This window comes from Ips typographus, linkage group LG1, assembly GCF_016097725.1.
Source record: "Ips typographus isolate SLU linkage group LG1, UJ_Ityp_2.0, whole genome shotgun sequence".
In the NCBI taxonomy this organism is placed as follows: Eukaryota; Metazoa; Arthropoda; class Insecta; order Coleoptera; family Curculionidae; genus Ips; species Ips typographus.
Genome location: NC_138422.1, coordinates 23,913,354 through 23,930,099, shown reverse-complemented (window position 1 = coordinate 23,930,099; position 16,746 = coordinate 23,913,354). Strand labels below are relative to the sequence as shown.

At 32.7% G+C, this 16,746-nt stretch overlaps 1 protein-coding gene across 1 annotated transcript; it reads right to left on the bottom strand.

The window, feature by feature from the left end:
* Positions 1–907: 907 nt before the first annotated feature.
* Positions 908–16,472, bottom strand: LOC145726164 (homeobox protein rough-like). The gene is made up of 4 exons (XM_081975135.1): positions 14,818–16,472; positions 14,551–14,751; positions 3,868–4,102; positions 908–1,627 (listed from the first exon to the last, which is right to left on the bottom strand). The coding sequence occupies exons 1-4, from the start codon at positions 14,927–14,929 to the stop codon at positions 1,432–1,434; spliced, it is 744 nt and encodes a 247-aa protein (XP_081831261.1). The 5' UTR covers positions 14,930–16,472; the 3' UTR covers positions 908–1,431.
* Positions 16,473–16,746: the final 274 nt, after the last annotated feature.

Genomic DNA, 16,746 nt, shown 5'->3' with positions numbered 1-16,746 from the left:
CCTGCGAATATAGGGTTTCAAAAAATAATGTTTTTTTTTTCGTTTGACGCATTTTCGAAATATCAACAATTTTTTACTGAAAAAACAAAAATTTAATGATTTAAAACGTAATTTTATTAACGCTAAATCGATTTAAAAAAAAAAATTTTTTCGGGGGTAATATCCCTAGTGCATTTAATTTTTCCGGAAAAATTCGGAAAAACGAGTTTCTATGTTCTATTCTATTCTATTCTAGTTTCTATTCTTTCTCTTCTCGTCTTCGACTCGGATGATTTTTAAAACCACTCTCGCTCATGCTATTTGTTAAAACAAATTACTTAGAAACGAGTATTCTAATTTTTCCTGTTGGAGTATTGGAATGCACGAGCGATATTTGGTAAGATTATTTCCTGAGTTAAATAAACATTTTATTTTAATTAAAACAATAAGAACAATAATTAATAAGAACAATAACTTTCAAGCTAGAAAGGGTAACACTATTCTTTATGTTGTTGTGAGGAGTGTGCAATTTTTTCGATTTTTTTTTCCGGAAAAACTGCTGACAGCTAAGTTGACGGTTGTTGACAAGTGATTTTTCCACTTAAAATTTACATTTGTTATACTAATTCTTGATAGCGATTGGTCAAAATTGATAGGAAGGAAATAATCAGTAAAACTTTGACACTCTGTATCTTCGTTAGTGTTCATATTTCGAAAAAGCGTCAAACGAAAAAAAAAAACTTATTTTTTGAAGTCCTATTCGCAGGTGTAAAGAAAACCCCAATTTTGAAATCACCCTGTATATTATTTCGTGCCAAAAAGTGTATTCTATTAGATTAAAAAAATTAATAATAGTATTGAAAGGTCAAAGTAAAACAAGAAAAATTGGAAAGAGAGCAGAAAGAAAATTTGACAAAAACTGATAATCAAAACATGTGTCAACAATTTGACAAGTGAATGGCATATGTCAATTTTGATATTAAATTTTGGCGATTAAATTTTGCTGTCAGATTAAAATTAACAGAGTTAGGTAGTCAAAAGTCAAATATAAACAATCACTCAATAATGAATTAACATGAATTTTTATTTAATAATTTTTGGCATGACTTAAAATTACACCATCCATCCCTGATTTTTAAATAATTTTTTCCTAATTTTACACCATCTATTATTACTTTATTCTATACTTTACAGGAAATAAATAAACAAACATATTCTATTTAGCTACACTTTTAAACGATTGTATTAAACAATTCTTATTTCGATAAAGTCATATTGAAAACCAACCCTCCTGAGTTGCAATTATACATATTTGAATAGTCTTTTCAGTGAAGCCAATCCTCCCAAAGAAAGTCAATTCTAGCGTAAGGAAGCGCTGATTAAAAACCTGCTCTAGTATAAACAAACTCCAGTCGATGGACATTTTCCGGAAACACTTCTGGTCTTATATTTTTACGTATTGTCATTAACTGCACTACCATTGCTTTCGCCATTTTCCGCACTAAACAAACTGCTACTGTCCTTTCTGAAAATAAAATCACTTGGCAATTCAGGGGCACTTGAATTGCACTGATCCAAGTGCAAATGGAAGCAAGAACCTTCGCTGCACATCCGACAAAAGGTTGACTGGAAACTCCCCATCAGTTTCCTGAAAAATATTAACGGCCAATTTGTAATGGGAGCTATCGTTAAGGTCCTAACAATACAATAATATAAAAGAGGGAGATAAACACACGTAATAGAGAGGTTTAAAGGGGTATTTAATGCTTGTTTAACACGAGAAAATCGTATCAGACCCTCAAATCTTAACACGGGGCTTTTAATACTACTTTATCTATCTTCTATTTGGGTTTGCCTAATGAGTCTAATTCGTTCGTGTATAATGAAGATTTTTATGGAAACGTGAGATAAAATTCAAGTATCCATGTAGTTGTGTGTTTTTAATTAGGTATTATTTTGGTTTTGGTTTTGTTACCCTGTATGTACATTATATACGATGGGTACCAGATAGATGATTTTAGTTGAAGTAAAACGAGTAGAAAATATGACAAGAGTAGATGTAATATGAGAAAGACAGTTAATATACACACAGGACAGGACTTGGTAAACATATGATTGTGTAGTGTACTGTATATTGACACAGAGTGAAAACCGAAAAAAGGCATATTAGAAAAGTCTTAATTTTTATTATTATTAGTATTTTATTTTATTATTATTATTACTTATTGCAAGGGATGATACTGTCAAAATTTAGGTACCGTTACTGTTTATCTTTACTGTAGTTTGTGGTAGTATACCTTCGTCTTCAACTAAAACTATTTTGATTTTTTTTTCTTTGTCTCCTTTCTTTTTTCGATTATTTGTTTTCTTTTTAGGTACACCTTCTTAATGAAGTTATTACACGGTGTATTCTGGTTCTTCAGGAGATTCTTCCATATCTCTTTTACTTTTAACTGTGCGCTTTTTTTGTACTTTCTTAATTGATTCCTCACTAATTTCGGGATGCTCAAGTACTTCTTCAATTGTAACAATTTCAGTTTTCTCTCCTTTGTCTTCCTTCTTTTTTTTTGATAATCCTCTTTTTGAGAGCACTCCTTTTAGCCTTCTTAAATCAGTGTACCTTCTTATGTACATCTTAAGTTTTTCAACTACCAGCTCTAGTTCTTCTTCGCACTTCTTCCACTGTTACTGTAGTTTCAAGCGTTTTACCTTCTTTCTTCACGGTAACTATTTATTTCAATTTTCTCTTCTTTTTTACGATTTTTTAGTTACTTTCTTCTTAGGAACCCCTTTTTCAACCACAATAGTTTCTCGAATTTGTTCAGAAACCTTTTCACTATCTTCAAACTGTTTAGGGACTTGAAGAACTGCTACTCTAGTTTCAGGTTGTTTCCCTTCTTCTTCAATAGTGACCATTTCTGTTCTTTCCTCTTTGTCTCCTTTCTTCTTTTTAATAACACGCTTTTGGATGGTTTTCTTTTTTAAAGTTCCTTCTTCTATAGTGATAGTTTCTAGTATTTGTTCAGGAAGCTCTTCCACAATGAAGTTCCTCTGAAACATCTTTTTTTTCGTCTGGTTTCTTTTTTTAATACTGAGCTTCTTCAAAGTCTCCTTCTTCTAGTTAGTAGTTACTGTAGTTTCAGAAGTTTTACCTTCTTCCTCCATTGTAAGAATTTCTGTTGTTTCTTCTTTGTTAAACTTTTTTCTTTCTTCAATTAATCATCAGTTTGAAGTACTTTCGACTGCCTGCAATATAGAGTTGATAGTTTTTCACCATACTTTCATATTTCTGGCATTATGCAGCTTTTTCCAAATATATCCTGTTTTGAGTTTTCACCCTGTATCAACAGAAAAGTCCCAAATTAACCCATCATTCCAGTTCTAACGACGAAATAAAAACTTGCGAAAAACCAGACTAACGTAGTTTTTTCATCAAAACATGAGCACAACCAAGTACTCCAACACATGAGTAAATAAAAATAACTGCTAAACGCCATCGAAGAGAGAAAATGAGATAACCTAGATCACGTGCTGAAAGGTGATTGATACGAATCTCTCCAACTCATTATACAGGGTAAATATAAGGTAAAAGATCAGTAGGAAGACGCCATAAATCATGGCTAAAGGCCCTGAGAAGATGGTTTAATCACTTATCTACGGAAGTGTTTTGTACTGCAGTTTCCAAGTACACAATAGCCATTTAAACCAAAAGGAGAAGAATCTTCAAGTACATCATCTTAAATAAAAAAGCAACTAGAGTATAGAAAAATAAAGATATTTTTAATTAAAAGCACTCTTCTTGTGAAGTTACACAGTGTAATTGTCACGACCTAGTAAAGAAAGATACACAGTGTCCAAAATAAATGCAGTATTTAAAATAAGACTGACCTGTAATGCTGATCCAAGTGAGCTTTCTCAATCCTTTTATCTTTTGCACGTCTATTTTGAAACCAAATCTTGATCTGAGTTTCCGACAGTCTCAAATCATCGGCCAATTCACATCTGCGCCCTCTGCTGATGTACTCAGAACGCTGATACTCAATTTCGAGCCGCAAAGTTTGCTCAGAACTGAACGTGGTCCTTTGACGTCTCGGTCTGCCCTCTTTTCGTCTCCGCCTGGCCACTGCAACATGATTTTTTCGATATAAAGCCGGAATTTCCCGTCCGGGAAGTTGTAACGATAACGATCTGAGCTTAAGCCGCATTTACAATCACTTTCCGAGCGTTTGGCTGGCAACAATGGGCGGCTTATTGCCGCCCAGGGGGGGTTTTCGCACCTCGCGACTATTTCCAGCGGTTCGCTTTCCCAGATAAGATTTTGCGTAAGTCGAGTGCTACGTTGCCAAATCATTTAGTATAATCCACTTTTAAAAACTGTCCTTAACCCTAGTGAGTGACTTTGTTAAGTTGCATACAATTCAAAAGCTGAGCTTGCAACCCTTGAGTACCAAACTTTAAAAATTATATACCTAAATAAGTAAACATAAATTTGGCAACGTTCTCCACCAGATTTAAACGATACAATAACAACTACAATTCGAAATGTAAAATATTATTATGATGTGATTAGGGAGGTTTAGTGGGGCGTAATGGAAAGCGGCTTCTACACTGGGAGACCGGAAAGGGGGGATGGAGAAAAAGCTCCGCCTGTTGGAGATTATGTGTTGACGACACAATAGGCTGTTTAAACAGACTTTACGTCTCATAATAACGAAACAAAACAGTTAACAAGTCACATATTATGGTTACTGGTGCCTTTGGATGTAGATTAAAATAGCTACAACTCCAAATTTGTTTTGCATTTAATGCAACAATTTTTGTTGCACTTAATCAATCGATACACGTAGAGAAATGCTTAATTTTTAAAAGAAAAGCCTGCCTTAAAAGAAGCTGTTTTTATTTTAAAGATACAAACCTTTTAATAATAGCCAAATGCCTTTACAAGTGTCCTAAAGCTTTCGAGAATTGTTTTAAAAAGCCAGCCTGTAGGACCTTTTTGAAAGTTCCAGAGACCTCTAAATACTACTGAGAACTTACTAAAAAGTACGTTAAAGTCACTAAAAAGTGCCAAAGGCTTCTACAAGTGTCCTAAGCTTTCCAAGATTTTTTTAAATTTGCCAGAGAATAATAGGATCATTTTGAAAATATCAGAATCCTCTAAACTTTTCTGAAATGCTCTCAAAACTTGTCAGAAGCCTCGAAAACTGGATATACCAGTGCAAATCTTTTATTAAATGCCAGATATTATCGGATTTTACGCTGACAAGACAAAAAAGAGGATTTTTAAAATTCTTTGATTCTTAGAACATCAATTTTGACTATCTGAAGACCATAAGAAAGTTTCTAACGCAAATTTGGACCAATCTAGGTCCAAAAATGCTTCTAAGTCACTGTGAAGGCAGTAAACAAGCTTAAAACATTAATTTTGACTATCTAAAGACAATAATAAGGCTTCTAACTCAAATGTTGACCAAATTAACACTTTTTGCCATCACTGGACATACTAAGGTACTAAAATGATTCTAAGAGACTGTGAAGGCAGTAAACAAGCTTACAACATCAATTTTGACTATCTGAAGGCAATAAGAAGACTTTTTACACAAATATTGACCAATCTAAGACTTTCTGTCATCACTGGACAATTCTGAGGAACTAAAAATGCTTCTAAGACACTGTGAAGGCATTAAACATGCTTAGAACATCAATTTTGACTATCTGAAGACCATAAGAAGGTTTCTAACGCAAATTTGGACCAATCTAGGTCCAAAAATGCTTCTAAGTCACTGTGAAGGCAGTAAACAAGCTTAAAACATTAATTTTGACTATCTAAAGACAATAATAAGGCTTCTAACTCAAATGTTGACCAAATTAACACTTTTTGCCATCACTGGACATACTAAGGTACTAAAAATGATTCTAAGACACTGTGAAGGCAGTAAACAAGCTTAGAACATCAATTTTGACTATCTGAAGACAATAAGAAGGCTTCTAACACAAATTTGGACCAATCTAAGATTTTATGCCATCACTGGACAATTCTAAAGCACTAAAAATGCTTCTAAGACACTATGAAGGCAGTAAACAAGCTTACAACATCAATTTTGACTATCTGAAGACAATAAGAAGACTTTTTACACAAATGTTGACCAATCTAAGACTTTCTGTCATCACTGGACCATTATAAGGCACTAAAAATGCTTCTAAGACCCTGTGAAGGCAGTAAACAAGCTTAGAACATCAATTTTGACTATCTAAAGGCAATAATTAGGCTTCTAACTCAAATGTTGACCAAATTAACACTTTTTGCCATCACTGGACATACTAAGGTACTAAATATGATTCTAAGATACTGTGAAGGCAGTAAACAAGCTTAAAACATTAATTTTGACTATCTGAAGACAATAAGAAGGCTTCTAACACAAATTTGGACCAATCTAAGATTTTATGCCATCACTGGACAATTCTAAAGCACTAAAAATGCTTCTAAAACACTATGAAGGCAGTAAACAAGCTTACAACATCAATTTTGACTATCTGAAGACAATAAGAAGACTTTTTACACAAATGTTGACCAATCTAAGACTTTCTGTCATCACTGGACCATTATAAGGCACTAAAAATGCTTCTAAGTCACTGTGAAGGCAGTAAACAAGCTTAAAACATTAATTTTGACTATCTAAAGACAATAATAAGGCTTCTAACTCAAATGTTGACCAAATTAACACTTTTTGCCATCACTGGACATACTAAGGTACTAAAAATGATTCTAAGACACTGTGAAGGCAGTAAACAAGCTTAGAACATCAATTTTGACTATCTGAAGACAATAAGAAGGCTTCTAACACAAATTTGGACCAATCTAAGATTTTATGCCATCACTGGACAATTCTAAAGCACTAAAAATGCTTCTAAGACACTATGAAGGCAGTAAACAAGCTTACAACATCAATTTTGACTATCTGAAGACAATAAGAAGACTTTTTACACAAATGTTGACCAATCTAAGACTTTCTGTCATCACTGGACCATTATAAGGCACTAAAAATGCTTCTAAGACCCTGTGAAGGCAGTAAACAAGCTTAGAACATCAATTTTGACTATCTAAAGGCAATAATAAGGCTTCTAACTCAAATGTTGACCAAATTAACACTTTTTGCCATCACTGGACATACTAAGGTACTAAATATGATTCTAAGATACTGTGAAGGCAGTAAACAAGCTTAAAACATTAATTTTGACTATCTGAAGACAATAAGAAGGCTTCTAACACAAATTTGGACCAATCTAAGATTTTATGCCATCACTGGACAATTCTAAAGCACTAAAAATGCTTCTAAAACACTATGAAGGCAGTAAACAAGCTTACAACATCAATTTTGACTATCTGAAGACAATAAGAAGACTTTTTACACAAATGTTGACCAATCTAAGACTTTCTGTCATCACTGGACCATTATAAGGCACTAAAAATGCTTCTAAGACCCTGTGAAGGCAGTAAACAAGCTTAGAACATCAATTTTGACTATCTAAAAACAATAATAAGGCTTCTAACGCAAATGTTGACCAAATTAACACTTTTTGCCATCGCTGGACATACTAAGGTACTAAATATGATTCTAAGATACTGTGAAGGCAGTAAACAAGCTTAAAACATTAATTTTGACTATCTGAAGACAATAAGAAGGCTTCTAACACAAATTTGAACCAATCTAAAATTTTCTGTCATCACTGGACCATTATAAGGCACTAAAAATGCTTCTAAGACCCTGTGAAGGCAGTAAACAAGCTTAGAACATCAATTTTGACTATCTATAGGCAATAATAAGGCTTCTAACTCAAATGTTGACCAAATTAACACTTTTTGCCATCACTGGACATACTAAGGTACTAAATATGATTCTAAAATACTGTGAAGGCAGTAAATAAGCTTAGAACATTAATTTTGACTATCTGAAGACAATAAGAAGGCTTCTAACACAAATTTGGACCAATCTAAGATTTTATGCCATCGCTGGACAATTCTAAGGCAGTAAAAATGCTTCTAAGACACTATGAAGGCAGTAAAAAAAATCTTACGACATCAATTTTGACTAATTTGAGGCAATAAGAAGATTACTAACATAAAGTTTGGCTAATATAAGACTTTCTGCTATCACTGGACAATTCTAAGACACTAAGAAGGCTTGTAAGATACTTTAAAAGCAGTAACAAAATTTACAATATCAATTTTGATTATCTGAAGACAATAAGAAGGCTTCTAACACAAATTTTGATTATTCTAAGACTTTTTGCCATCACTGGACAATTCTAAGGCAGTAAAAATGCTTCTAAGACACTATGAAGGCAGTAAAAAATCTTACAACATCAATTTTGACTAATTTGAGGCAATAAGAAGATTATTAACATAAATTTTGGCTAATATAAGACTTTCTGCTATCACTGGACAATTCTAAGACACTAAGAAGGCTTGTAAGATACTTTGAAAGCAGTAACAAAATTTACAATATCAATTTTGATTATCTGAAGACAATAAGAAGGCTTCTAACACAAATTTTGATTAATCTAAGACTTTCTGCCATCACTGGATAATTCTAAGACACTAAAAATGCTTCTAAGACACTGTGAAGGCAGTAAGCAAGCTTACAACATTAATTTTGACAATCTAAAGGCAATAATAAGGCTTCTAACTCAAATGTTCTCCAAATTAACACTTTTTGTCATCACTGGGCATATTTAAGCTACTAAAAATGCTTCTAAGACCCTGTGAAGGCAGTAAACAAGCTTACAACATCAATTTTGACTATCTGAAGGCAAAAAGAAAGCTTCTAACCCAATTTTTGGCCAATCTAAGATTTTCTGCCATCACTGGACAAAAGAAACTAAGAGTGCTTCTAAGACTCTATAAAGGCACTAAACAACCTTACAACATCAACTTTGACTGCCCTAAAACAATAAGAAGGCTTTTAAGACACTATGAAGGCAGTAAGCAGGTTGACAACACCAATTTTGACTATCTCAAGACACTAACAAGTCTTCCTATACCAATTTGTGTGGTCAGGAAATAGTAGAAACGCTTGTGACATAAAATTTTTGGTTGTCTAAGACATCTAACAATTCCAAAGCAGTAAAAAGGCTTGGAACTTTAAGTTTGACAATTTTGAAAAAGATTGTTCAGGTTTACAAATGTTGACAATTTGAAGCTTTTAACATACAGTTTGACTTAACTTAGACATTTAAAAGGTATCGGTCATTATTTGACAATTCCACTACTAAGCGAAAAATGTATGACTTAATTCAAAATTTGATTTATTTTGTATGCCACTTTTGTCGTTTAATTGTCAAAATTGACGTTTTGAAGCATTTTATGTTAGTTTACTGGCTTATCAATATCAAATGACTTTTTTTACAAGGTTATGTTAGTTTGTGACTTAAATTACAACGAATTGTTAGTAATTTGGCTTACATTGTCAGAATTGTCTATAGACATATTCTTTCTGATTTAAAGTTGTCAAATTTCAAACTATACGTCATTTTACTGTGTCGGTATTGTCAAATGATTACACAAAAAGTACTTACGTCAGAAGCTGTCTTACTGTCTTTCTGCTTTAAAATTGTCCTAAATTATACTGAAACCCTTTTTATTGTTTTGGAATTGTCAACTGATAGTCAAAGATGTCCTAGACAACCAAACATTTTAGGTTAGAAGCTTTTATTGTTTTAAGACCACAAAAATTGGAATAGGAAGCTTTCGTATTGCTCTCAGATAGTCAAATTTAATATTTAATTAATTATGTCATTTTTCAATAAAATACTGATCCTGTCAACCATTGTTAAGTAATTTTTCTGTAGAGAACAGTATATCAAGCATATCAAAGGTTATCAAAGAGATTTATTCAATAAATAATAAAAAAAACCTGTACTAAAGCACAAAAAAGTGCTGAAGAAATTCAATCAAGTGTAACTCCGTTAGTTGGAAAGATCAAAAAATGGGAAAAAGAGAAACTTGTAGGAAATTTCTTCCTCTGTAAGATTGCTAAAAGACACTTTTGCACTAAAGGGCCAACCAACGGATTTATTTAAAAAAAACTCCACTGAAACTCAAAAAATTATTTTATAAAACCTAAGAAATTCAACCAAGCGTAACTACGTTATTTAAGAATATCAAAAATGTGTAAGCGGAAAAAGTTTTAGGAAATTTTATACTCTAAAAGATTTTCTCAAGAAGACACTTTTGCTCTAAAGGGTCATCTAAGAGATTTAATTTAGAAAACATGTAATAAAGCACAAAAAAGTGATTTTAAAACTCCAAGAATCTCAACCAAACGTAATTCCATTATTTGTTATTCGTTGTTACTTATAATATAACAACATTAATTCTATATTCCGGGAATAACTAAAAGCTTTGGTTAAACCCTTAGTTGAAAATCACTACTATTGTACACTATACCTAATACCCATCCTCTTATGTATCTTATGTATTCCATTCTGGCAGTATTACCAGTAGCACAATTGAGTTATCTGACAAAATGCAGTACTTTTTAGGTAAAATCATAGCGAAACTACAATTGTCGCGTATAATAGTCATTATTCATTCAGATGATTCCAAAACTGTGAAAATAGGTTACTGAAAATGCATAGTTGAAACCTAATTTAAAATCGACAACTAAAGGTAGAATGATTAATTGGTATAGTTTAATCATCCAACTTCACCCCTACATCTAAAGTCTGTTATAAAGGGATTTTCTAGAATAGGATGGGGATGGACCTGGGTTAATTATTAAGTGTAATTTTAATTTACCTAGAGGGTGGAACACCCCAGGTGATTGTAATATATTAAGCATTTGTTTCTCTTCTCTTTCATTCCCAGTAAAGCAAGCAAATTTGTACGTTCAGAAACAAGCATTTTTGCATTGTCTGAGTACAGATAAGAAGGTAAAAGTGGCAGGATTTCCCTTAAAATCGAAACTTCCGGCTTGATTGGCGAATCTGCTAATTTACCCAAGCCCATATGGCATTCTTCCTTCAAAAGGGGAGGCCGTGTGAACCGCAGAGTGCGACACGAAGCACGCCTATTTAAATCTGTCCAATCGGGTGTAATACCGCTAATATTCGAGGCTTCCTATAAACTAATCGTTTCAATTAACCACTTATAGGATGTTGTTAAACACGACCACCCTGTACAGCACTAAAACTTTAAAGAAAATTTGTTGGTTGACACACCCTGTGAGTTTGTTCTATGCAAATACAGACCACAAAAATAACAAAAAAAAAACTCTAAAATAATGATCAAGTGATTCACAGCAACAATACCCTTCTGGCCTGATTACCATCATCAGGAGTGTATGGCCCTCTCAATTACAGATTATCCACGCTTAATTTACCACCCCAACCTTGGTCCATCCACCTTTAAATAAAAGTATGAACTGCTGACGGTGTTGTGATTACGCATTGTGGAATTACAATACTAAGTGCTCTTCCCTAAAAACGAGGGTCCGATCAGAGAAAATTGAAACCCATTCTGTGTTTTCTTATTGTTTGTAGTATCATTTTTAAGGATGGAGTTGAAAAAATAGGCTGTAACATTTAAAAACTGTTACTAAGTCAGAAAACTTTTCAATTTTTCAATTCTTGGTTGTTACCATGATTTTATTTCGCAAGTACACGAAATAGACAAAGAACAAAATAAAGTGCACAAATTCTTCTATTTCTGCATTTTTTGCAGTGAGATAAAAGATTTGAAATACATTTGAAAAAAAATATGGTGGTTCACTATTTTTGCCACCCTGTACGCAATTTTTAAGATAGAATTTTTTACTCTACACGACAGGAAAGAGGAGCTGAAAACGGTTCTTTTAAGTGGTTGAACCACCCTAAAGTCCCAAAAATAACGAAGTTACAGAGTGTTCAAATTTCAAACCACAATTTTAACTGATTTGAAAATGTGTTGCATCAAACCAGTTTTTGCTAAATAACTCGAAAACTGTGGAAGTTAAAAAAATTGTAAGAAACCAAGAATGTTCCTATTCAACTACTTAACTCAGCACCGTTTTTACTTCCAGTATACAGGGTGTGCAAGAAAAGTATGGTAGTTTAATATTTTTCTCACCCTGTACGCAATTTTTAAGATAGAATTTTGTACTCTACACCTCTGGAAAGAGGAGCTCAAAACGGTTCTTTTAAGTGGTTGAATTACCCTGAATTCCCAAAAATAACTGAGTTAAAGGGTGTTCAAATTTTAAACCACAATTTTAACTGTTTTGAAAATTTGTTGCATCAACCAGTATTTGCTAAATAACTCGAAAACTGTGGAAGTTAAAAAAAATTGTAAGAAACTAAGAATGTTCCTAATCAAATCCTTAACCCAGCACCGTAAGTTTGCAGGACCGATTTTACTTCCAGTATACAGGGTGTGCAAGAAAATTATGGTGATTTACTATTTTGGTCACCCTTTACGCAATTTTTAAGATAGAATTTTTTACTCTACACGACAGGAAAGAGGAGCTGAAAACGGTTCTTTTAAGTGGTTGAACCACCCTGATCTCCCAAAAATAACGGAGTTACAGAGCGTTCAAATTTTAAACCACAATTTTAACTGATTTGAAAATGTGTAGCATCAAACCAGTTTTTGCTAAATAACTCGAAAACTGTGGAAGTTAAAAAAATTGTAAGAAACCAAGAATGTTCCTATTCAACTACTTAACTCAGCACCGTTTTTACTTCCAGTATACAGGGTGTGCAAGAAAAGTATGGTAGTTTAATATTTTTCTCACCCTGTACGCAATTTTTAAGATAAAATTTTGTACTCTACACCTCTGGAAAGAGGAGCTCAAAACGGTTCTTTTAAGTGGTTGAATTACCCTGAATTCCCAAAAATAACTGAGTTAAAGGGTGTTCAAATTTTAAACCACAATTTTAACTGTTTTGAAAATTTGTTGCATCAACCAGTTTTTGCTAAATAACTCGAAAATGGTGGAAGTTAAAAAAAATTGTAAGAAACTAAAAATGTTCCTAATCAAATCCTTAACCCAGCACCGTAAGTTTGCAGGACCGATTTTACTTCCAGTATACAGGGTGTGCAAGAAAATTATGGTGATTTACTATTTTGGTCACTCTGTACGCAATTTTTAATATACAATTTTTTACTCTACATGACAGGAAAGAGGAGCTGAAAACGGTTCTTTTAAGTGGTTGAACCACCCTAAACTAGCAAAAATAACTGAGTTACAGGGTGTTCAAATTTCAAACAACAAATTCAACTAATTTGAAAAATTGTTGCATCAAACCAGTTCTTGCTAAATAACTCGAAAACTATGGAAGTTAAAAAAAATTGTAAGAAACCAAGAATGTTGCTATTTAACTCCTTAACCCAGCACCGTAAGTTTGCAGAACCGTTTTTACTTCCAGTATACAGGGTGTGCAAGAAAAGTATGGTAGTTCAATATTTTTCTCACCCTGTACGCAATTTTTAAGATATAATTTTTTACTATACACCACTGGAAAGAGAAGCTGAAAACGGTTCTTTTAAGTGGTTGACCCACCCTAAACTCTTAAAAACAACTGAGTTACAGGATGTTCAAATTTCAAACCGAAATTTCAACTGATTTAAATATTTGTTGCACAAAACCGGTTTTTCCTAAATATTTCGAAAACGGTGGAAGTTACAACAAAATTTCAAGACACCAAAATTGTTCCTAATCAACTCCTTAACCCAGCACCATAAGTTTGCAAGACCGCTGTTGCTTCCAGTATACAGCGTGTGTAAGAAAATTATGGTAATTTACTATTTTGGTCACCCTGTACGCAATTTCTAAGATAGATTTTTTTACTACACCACTGGAAAGAGGAGCTCAAAACGGTTCTTTTAAGTGGTTGAACCACCCTAAACTCCCAAAAATAACTGAGTTACAGGGTGTTCAAATTTCAAACCACAATTTCAACTGATTTGAAAAGATTTGGTTGCATTAAACCAGTTACGGTTAAATAACTAACAAATGGTGAAAGTTACGAAAAATGTGAAGGAGAGCAAAAATGTTCATAATGAACTGCTGAACTTGTCACTGGAAGTTTCACAGTCAATCAGTGCCCCTACTATACAGGGGGTGTATGAAAATTGTAGTGATTCAGATTTTTGGACACCATGTACACAATTTTGTAATAAGTAACACCACTGGAGAGAGGAGCTCAAAATGGTTAATTTAAGTGGTTCAACTTCCCTAAACTCCCGAAAATAACCGAGTTACAGGATGTTCAAATATTAAACCGCAATTTCAACTAATTTGAAAATTTGTTACATCAAACCAGCTTTTGCTAAATAACTCAGAAAAGGTAAGAGTTACGAAAAATTTTAATGAGAGCAAAAACGTTCCTAAGGAACTACTAAACTCATCCCTAGAAGTTTAACATTCCGTCAGTGCCCCCACTATACAGGAGGTGTATGAAAATTGTTGTCATTCAGATTTTTTAGAATTTTTAATTTACACCACTGTACAACAAATACTGATTCAATTAAATAATTCAGGCATAGTTTCGTGTATACAATCTAGTAAATTGCACTAATAGCTATGTACTCACAAAAAGCTGATAAACCAGCTGCAGCAGCTGCCAATTGTGATTCCGGAGGAAGCAGAAACGGTAGCGGTGTTGCTAAAATAGGCACAGGTACCACTAAATCTTCCGATTTGTCTAGTCTGGCAACGTTATTTCCAGAAATTAGGGAGGTTTGGAAAACAGACAGTGTACTCAAATCCTGATCCGTTTTACCAGCTAAACTTGCTGAAAGTTTGTATCATTTTAAATTTCAGGTTAAACGGGTGTTTTTTATCGTAGATACAAACTTACTGGAGCTAGATGTGGGCACTTTAGGGTCTTCCAGGTGTCCATAAAGTTTGTGGAAAAATTCTCTAGGACTGGATGGTTTGATTTTTGTTGTGGTGGTGGTGGTAGAGTCCATTTTTGTTTAATTTTCTTTAAAATCTACACTATTTGTACAACTAAATTCTTAAAGACGCGCACTTAAATCAGCTGATGTACTTCTTGAGCCACTAAACGTTAAATAAGCAACTCATAAGTGATTATAACTACCCCGCAGCGAAAATTGCCCTAAACGAAAGGCCGGCCCTTAGTTAGGGGCGTTACTCTAAACCACCAATGACAGTGTGATGTGAGCGAAATTTGCACAATTAAATACAAGTGCACAAATTGCCCAAACAAATCTACTGGAAATACATTCCTGAAAGAACAATGATGATGATAAAAATACCAGATTTAATTTGTGACGCCCTGTAAGTATGTAAAAATACTGTACAGGATGTTTTTTAAAACAGATAATATTCATTTAGTACAAGTAACTCTGCAAGAAGAAAATGCAGCTGAAATTATTACTAAATTGCTATAAAGTATTAAAGCAATTATTGTCATCTGTGAAAAAATCATTAACCTCTTAATCATACCAATTCAATTCAATCAAATCTAGTAGTAAATATTTTGGAATTTTTAACTCTAAAACAAATGGGACACCTTTTTTTCGATTCTGTTTGTTGTTTCAGACACATTTTGTGTATAATGTTCTGAACAAATTTAAAAATAGCGTATAAATTTCATATTTTACAAAAAATTAACACATACTTTAAACTTTTTTCTGTCCTTTTCTGTAATTAAAATTATACAGGCTGTCTAGTTGCCAAAATCAACTTTATGTAATAAATTATCGTATATCTTTAAGCATATTCAGGTAGACAAAGGACAATTTAATTGTTTCTTCAGATGAACGAGGAACGTTTTGAACATATCGCATACATAAATAAACATGAAAAATACCTTGTTGATCAAGCTTTTAAGTCAATTCTCTAGCTTGAAACAAGAAAGTGTAAAAATTCTCTATTTTGTCAAATTATCAACTCAATTTTAAGATCTAAAATGTGAATTTCAAGAAATTATCTACTTTTCAAGTCATCTTTCCAGTTTCAAATGTCAAAACGTAAAAAATGTTTTGTTGATCAAGTTTTTAAGTGAATTCTCCATCTAGAAACAAGTAAATGTGACAATTCTCTATTTTGTCAAATTATCAACTTAATTTTTATATCTAAAATGTGAATTTCCAGAAATTATCTACTTTTCAAGTCATCTTTCAAGTTGCAAATGTCAAAACATAAAAAATGTTTTGTTGATCAAGTTATCAAGTGAATTGTCCACGTAGAAACAAGAAAATATGAAAATTCTCTATTTTGTCAAATTATCAACTCAATTTTTATATCTAAAATGGGAATTTCCAGAAATTATCTACTTTTCAAGTCATCTTTCAAGTTTCAAATGACAAAATGTAAAAAATGTTTTGTTGATCAAGTTTTCTAGTGAATTCTCCAGCTAGAAATAAGCAAATGTAAAAATTCTCGATTTTGTCAAATTATCAACTCAATTTTTATATCTACAATGTGAATTTCAAATTATGTACTTTTCAAGTCATCTTTCAAGTTTTAAATGTCAAAACGTAAAAAATGTTTTGTTTACCAAGTTTTCAAGTGAATTCTCCAGCTAGAAAAAATAAAATGTGAAAATTTTATATTTGGTCAAATTATGAAGTCAATTTTTATATCTAAAATGTGAATTCCATCAAATTATCGACTTTTTTAGTCATTATTTAAGTTTCAAATGTCAGTGAAACTTAAATAACTGTGAAACAGTTAAATATTAAAATTATCTATTTGATAAAATTATAAAGTCAATTTACATATCTGAAAAGTGAATTCCGTCCATTCCAATTCAAGTTTT

Excerpts from the sequence above, each read along its gene's own strand:
- LOC145726164 (XM_081975135.1), bottom strand. The coding sequence starts at position 14,929 with ATGGACTCTACCACCACCACCACAACAAAAATCAAACCATCCAGTCCT. Across the intron at positions 4,103-14,550 it reads AGCTGGTTTATCAGCTTTTT|TGGCCAGGCGGAGACGAAAA; the intron begins GTGAGTACATAG and ends ATCATGTTGCAG. Across the intron at positions 1,628-3,867 it reads CACTTGGATCAGCATTACAG|GAAACTGATGGGGAGTTTCC; the intron begins GTCAGTCTTATT and ends AATATTTTTCAG.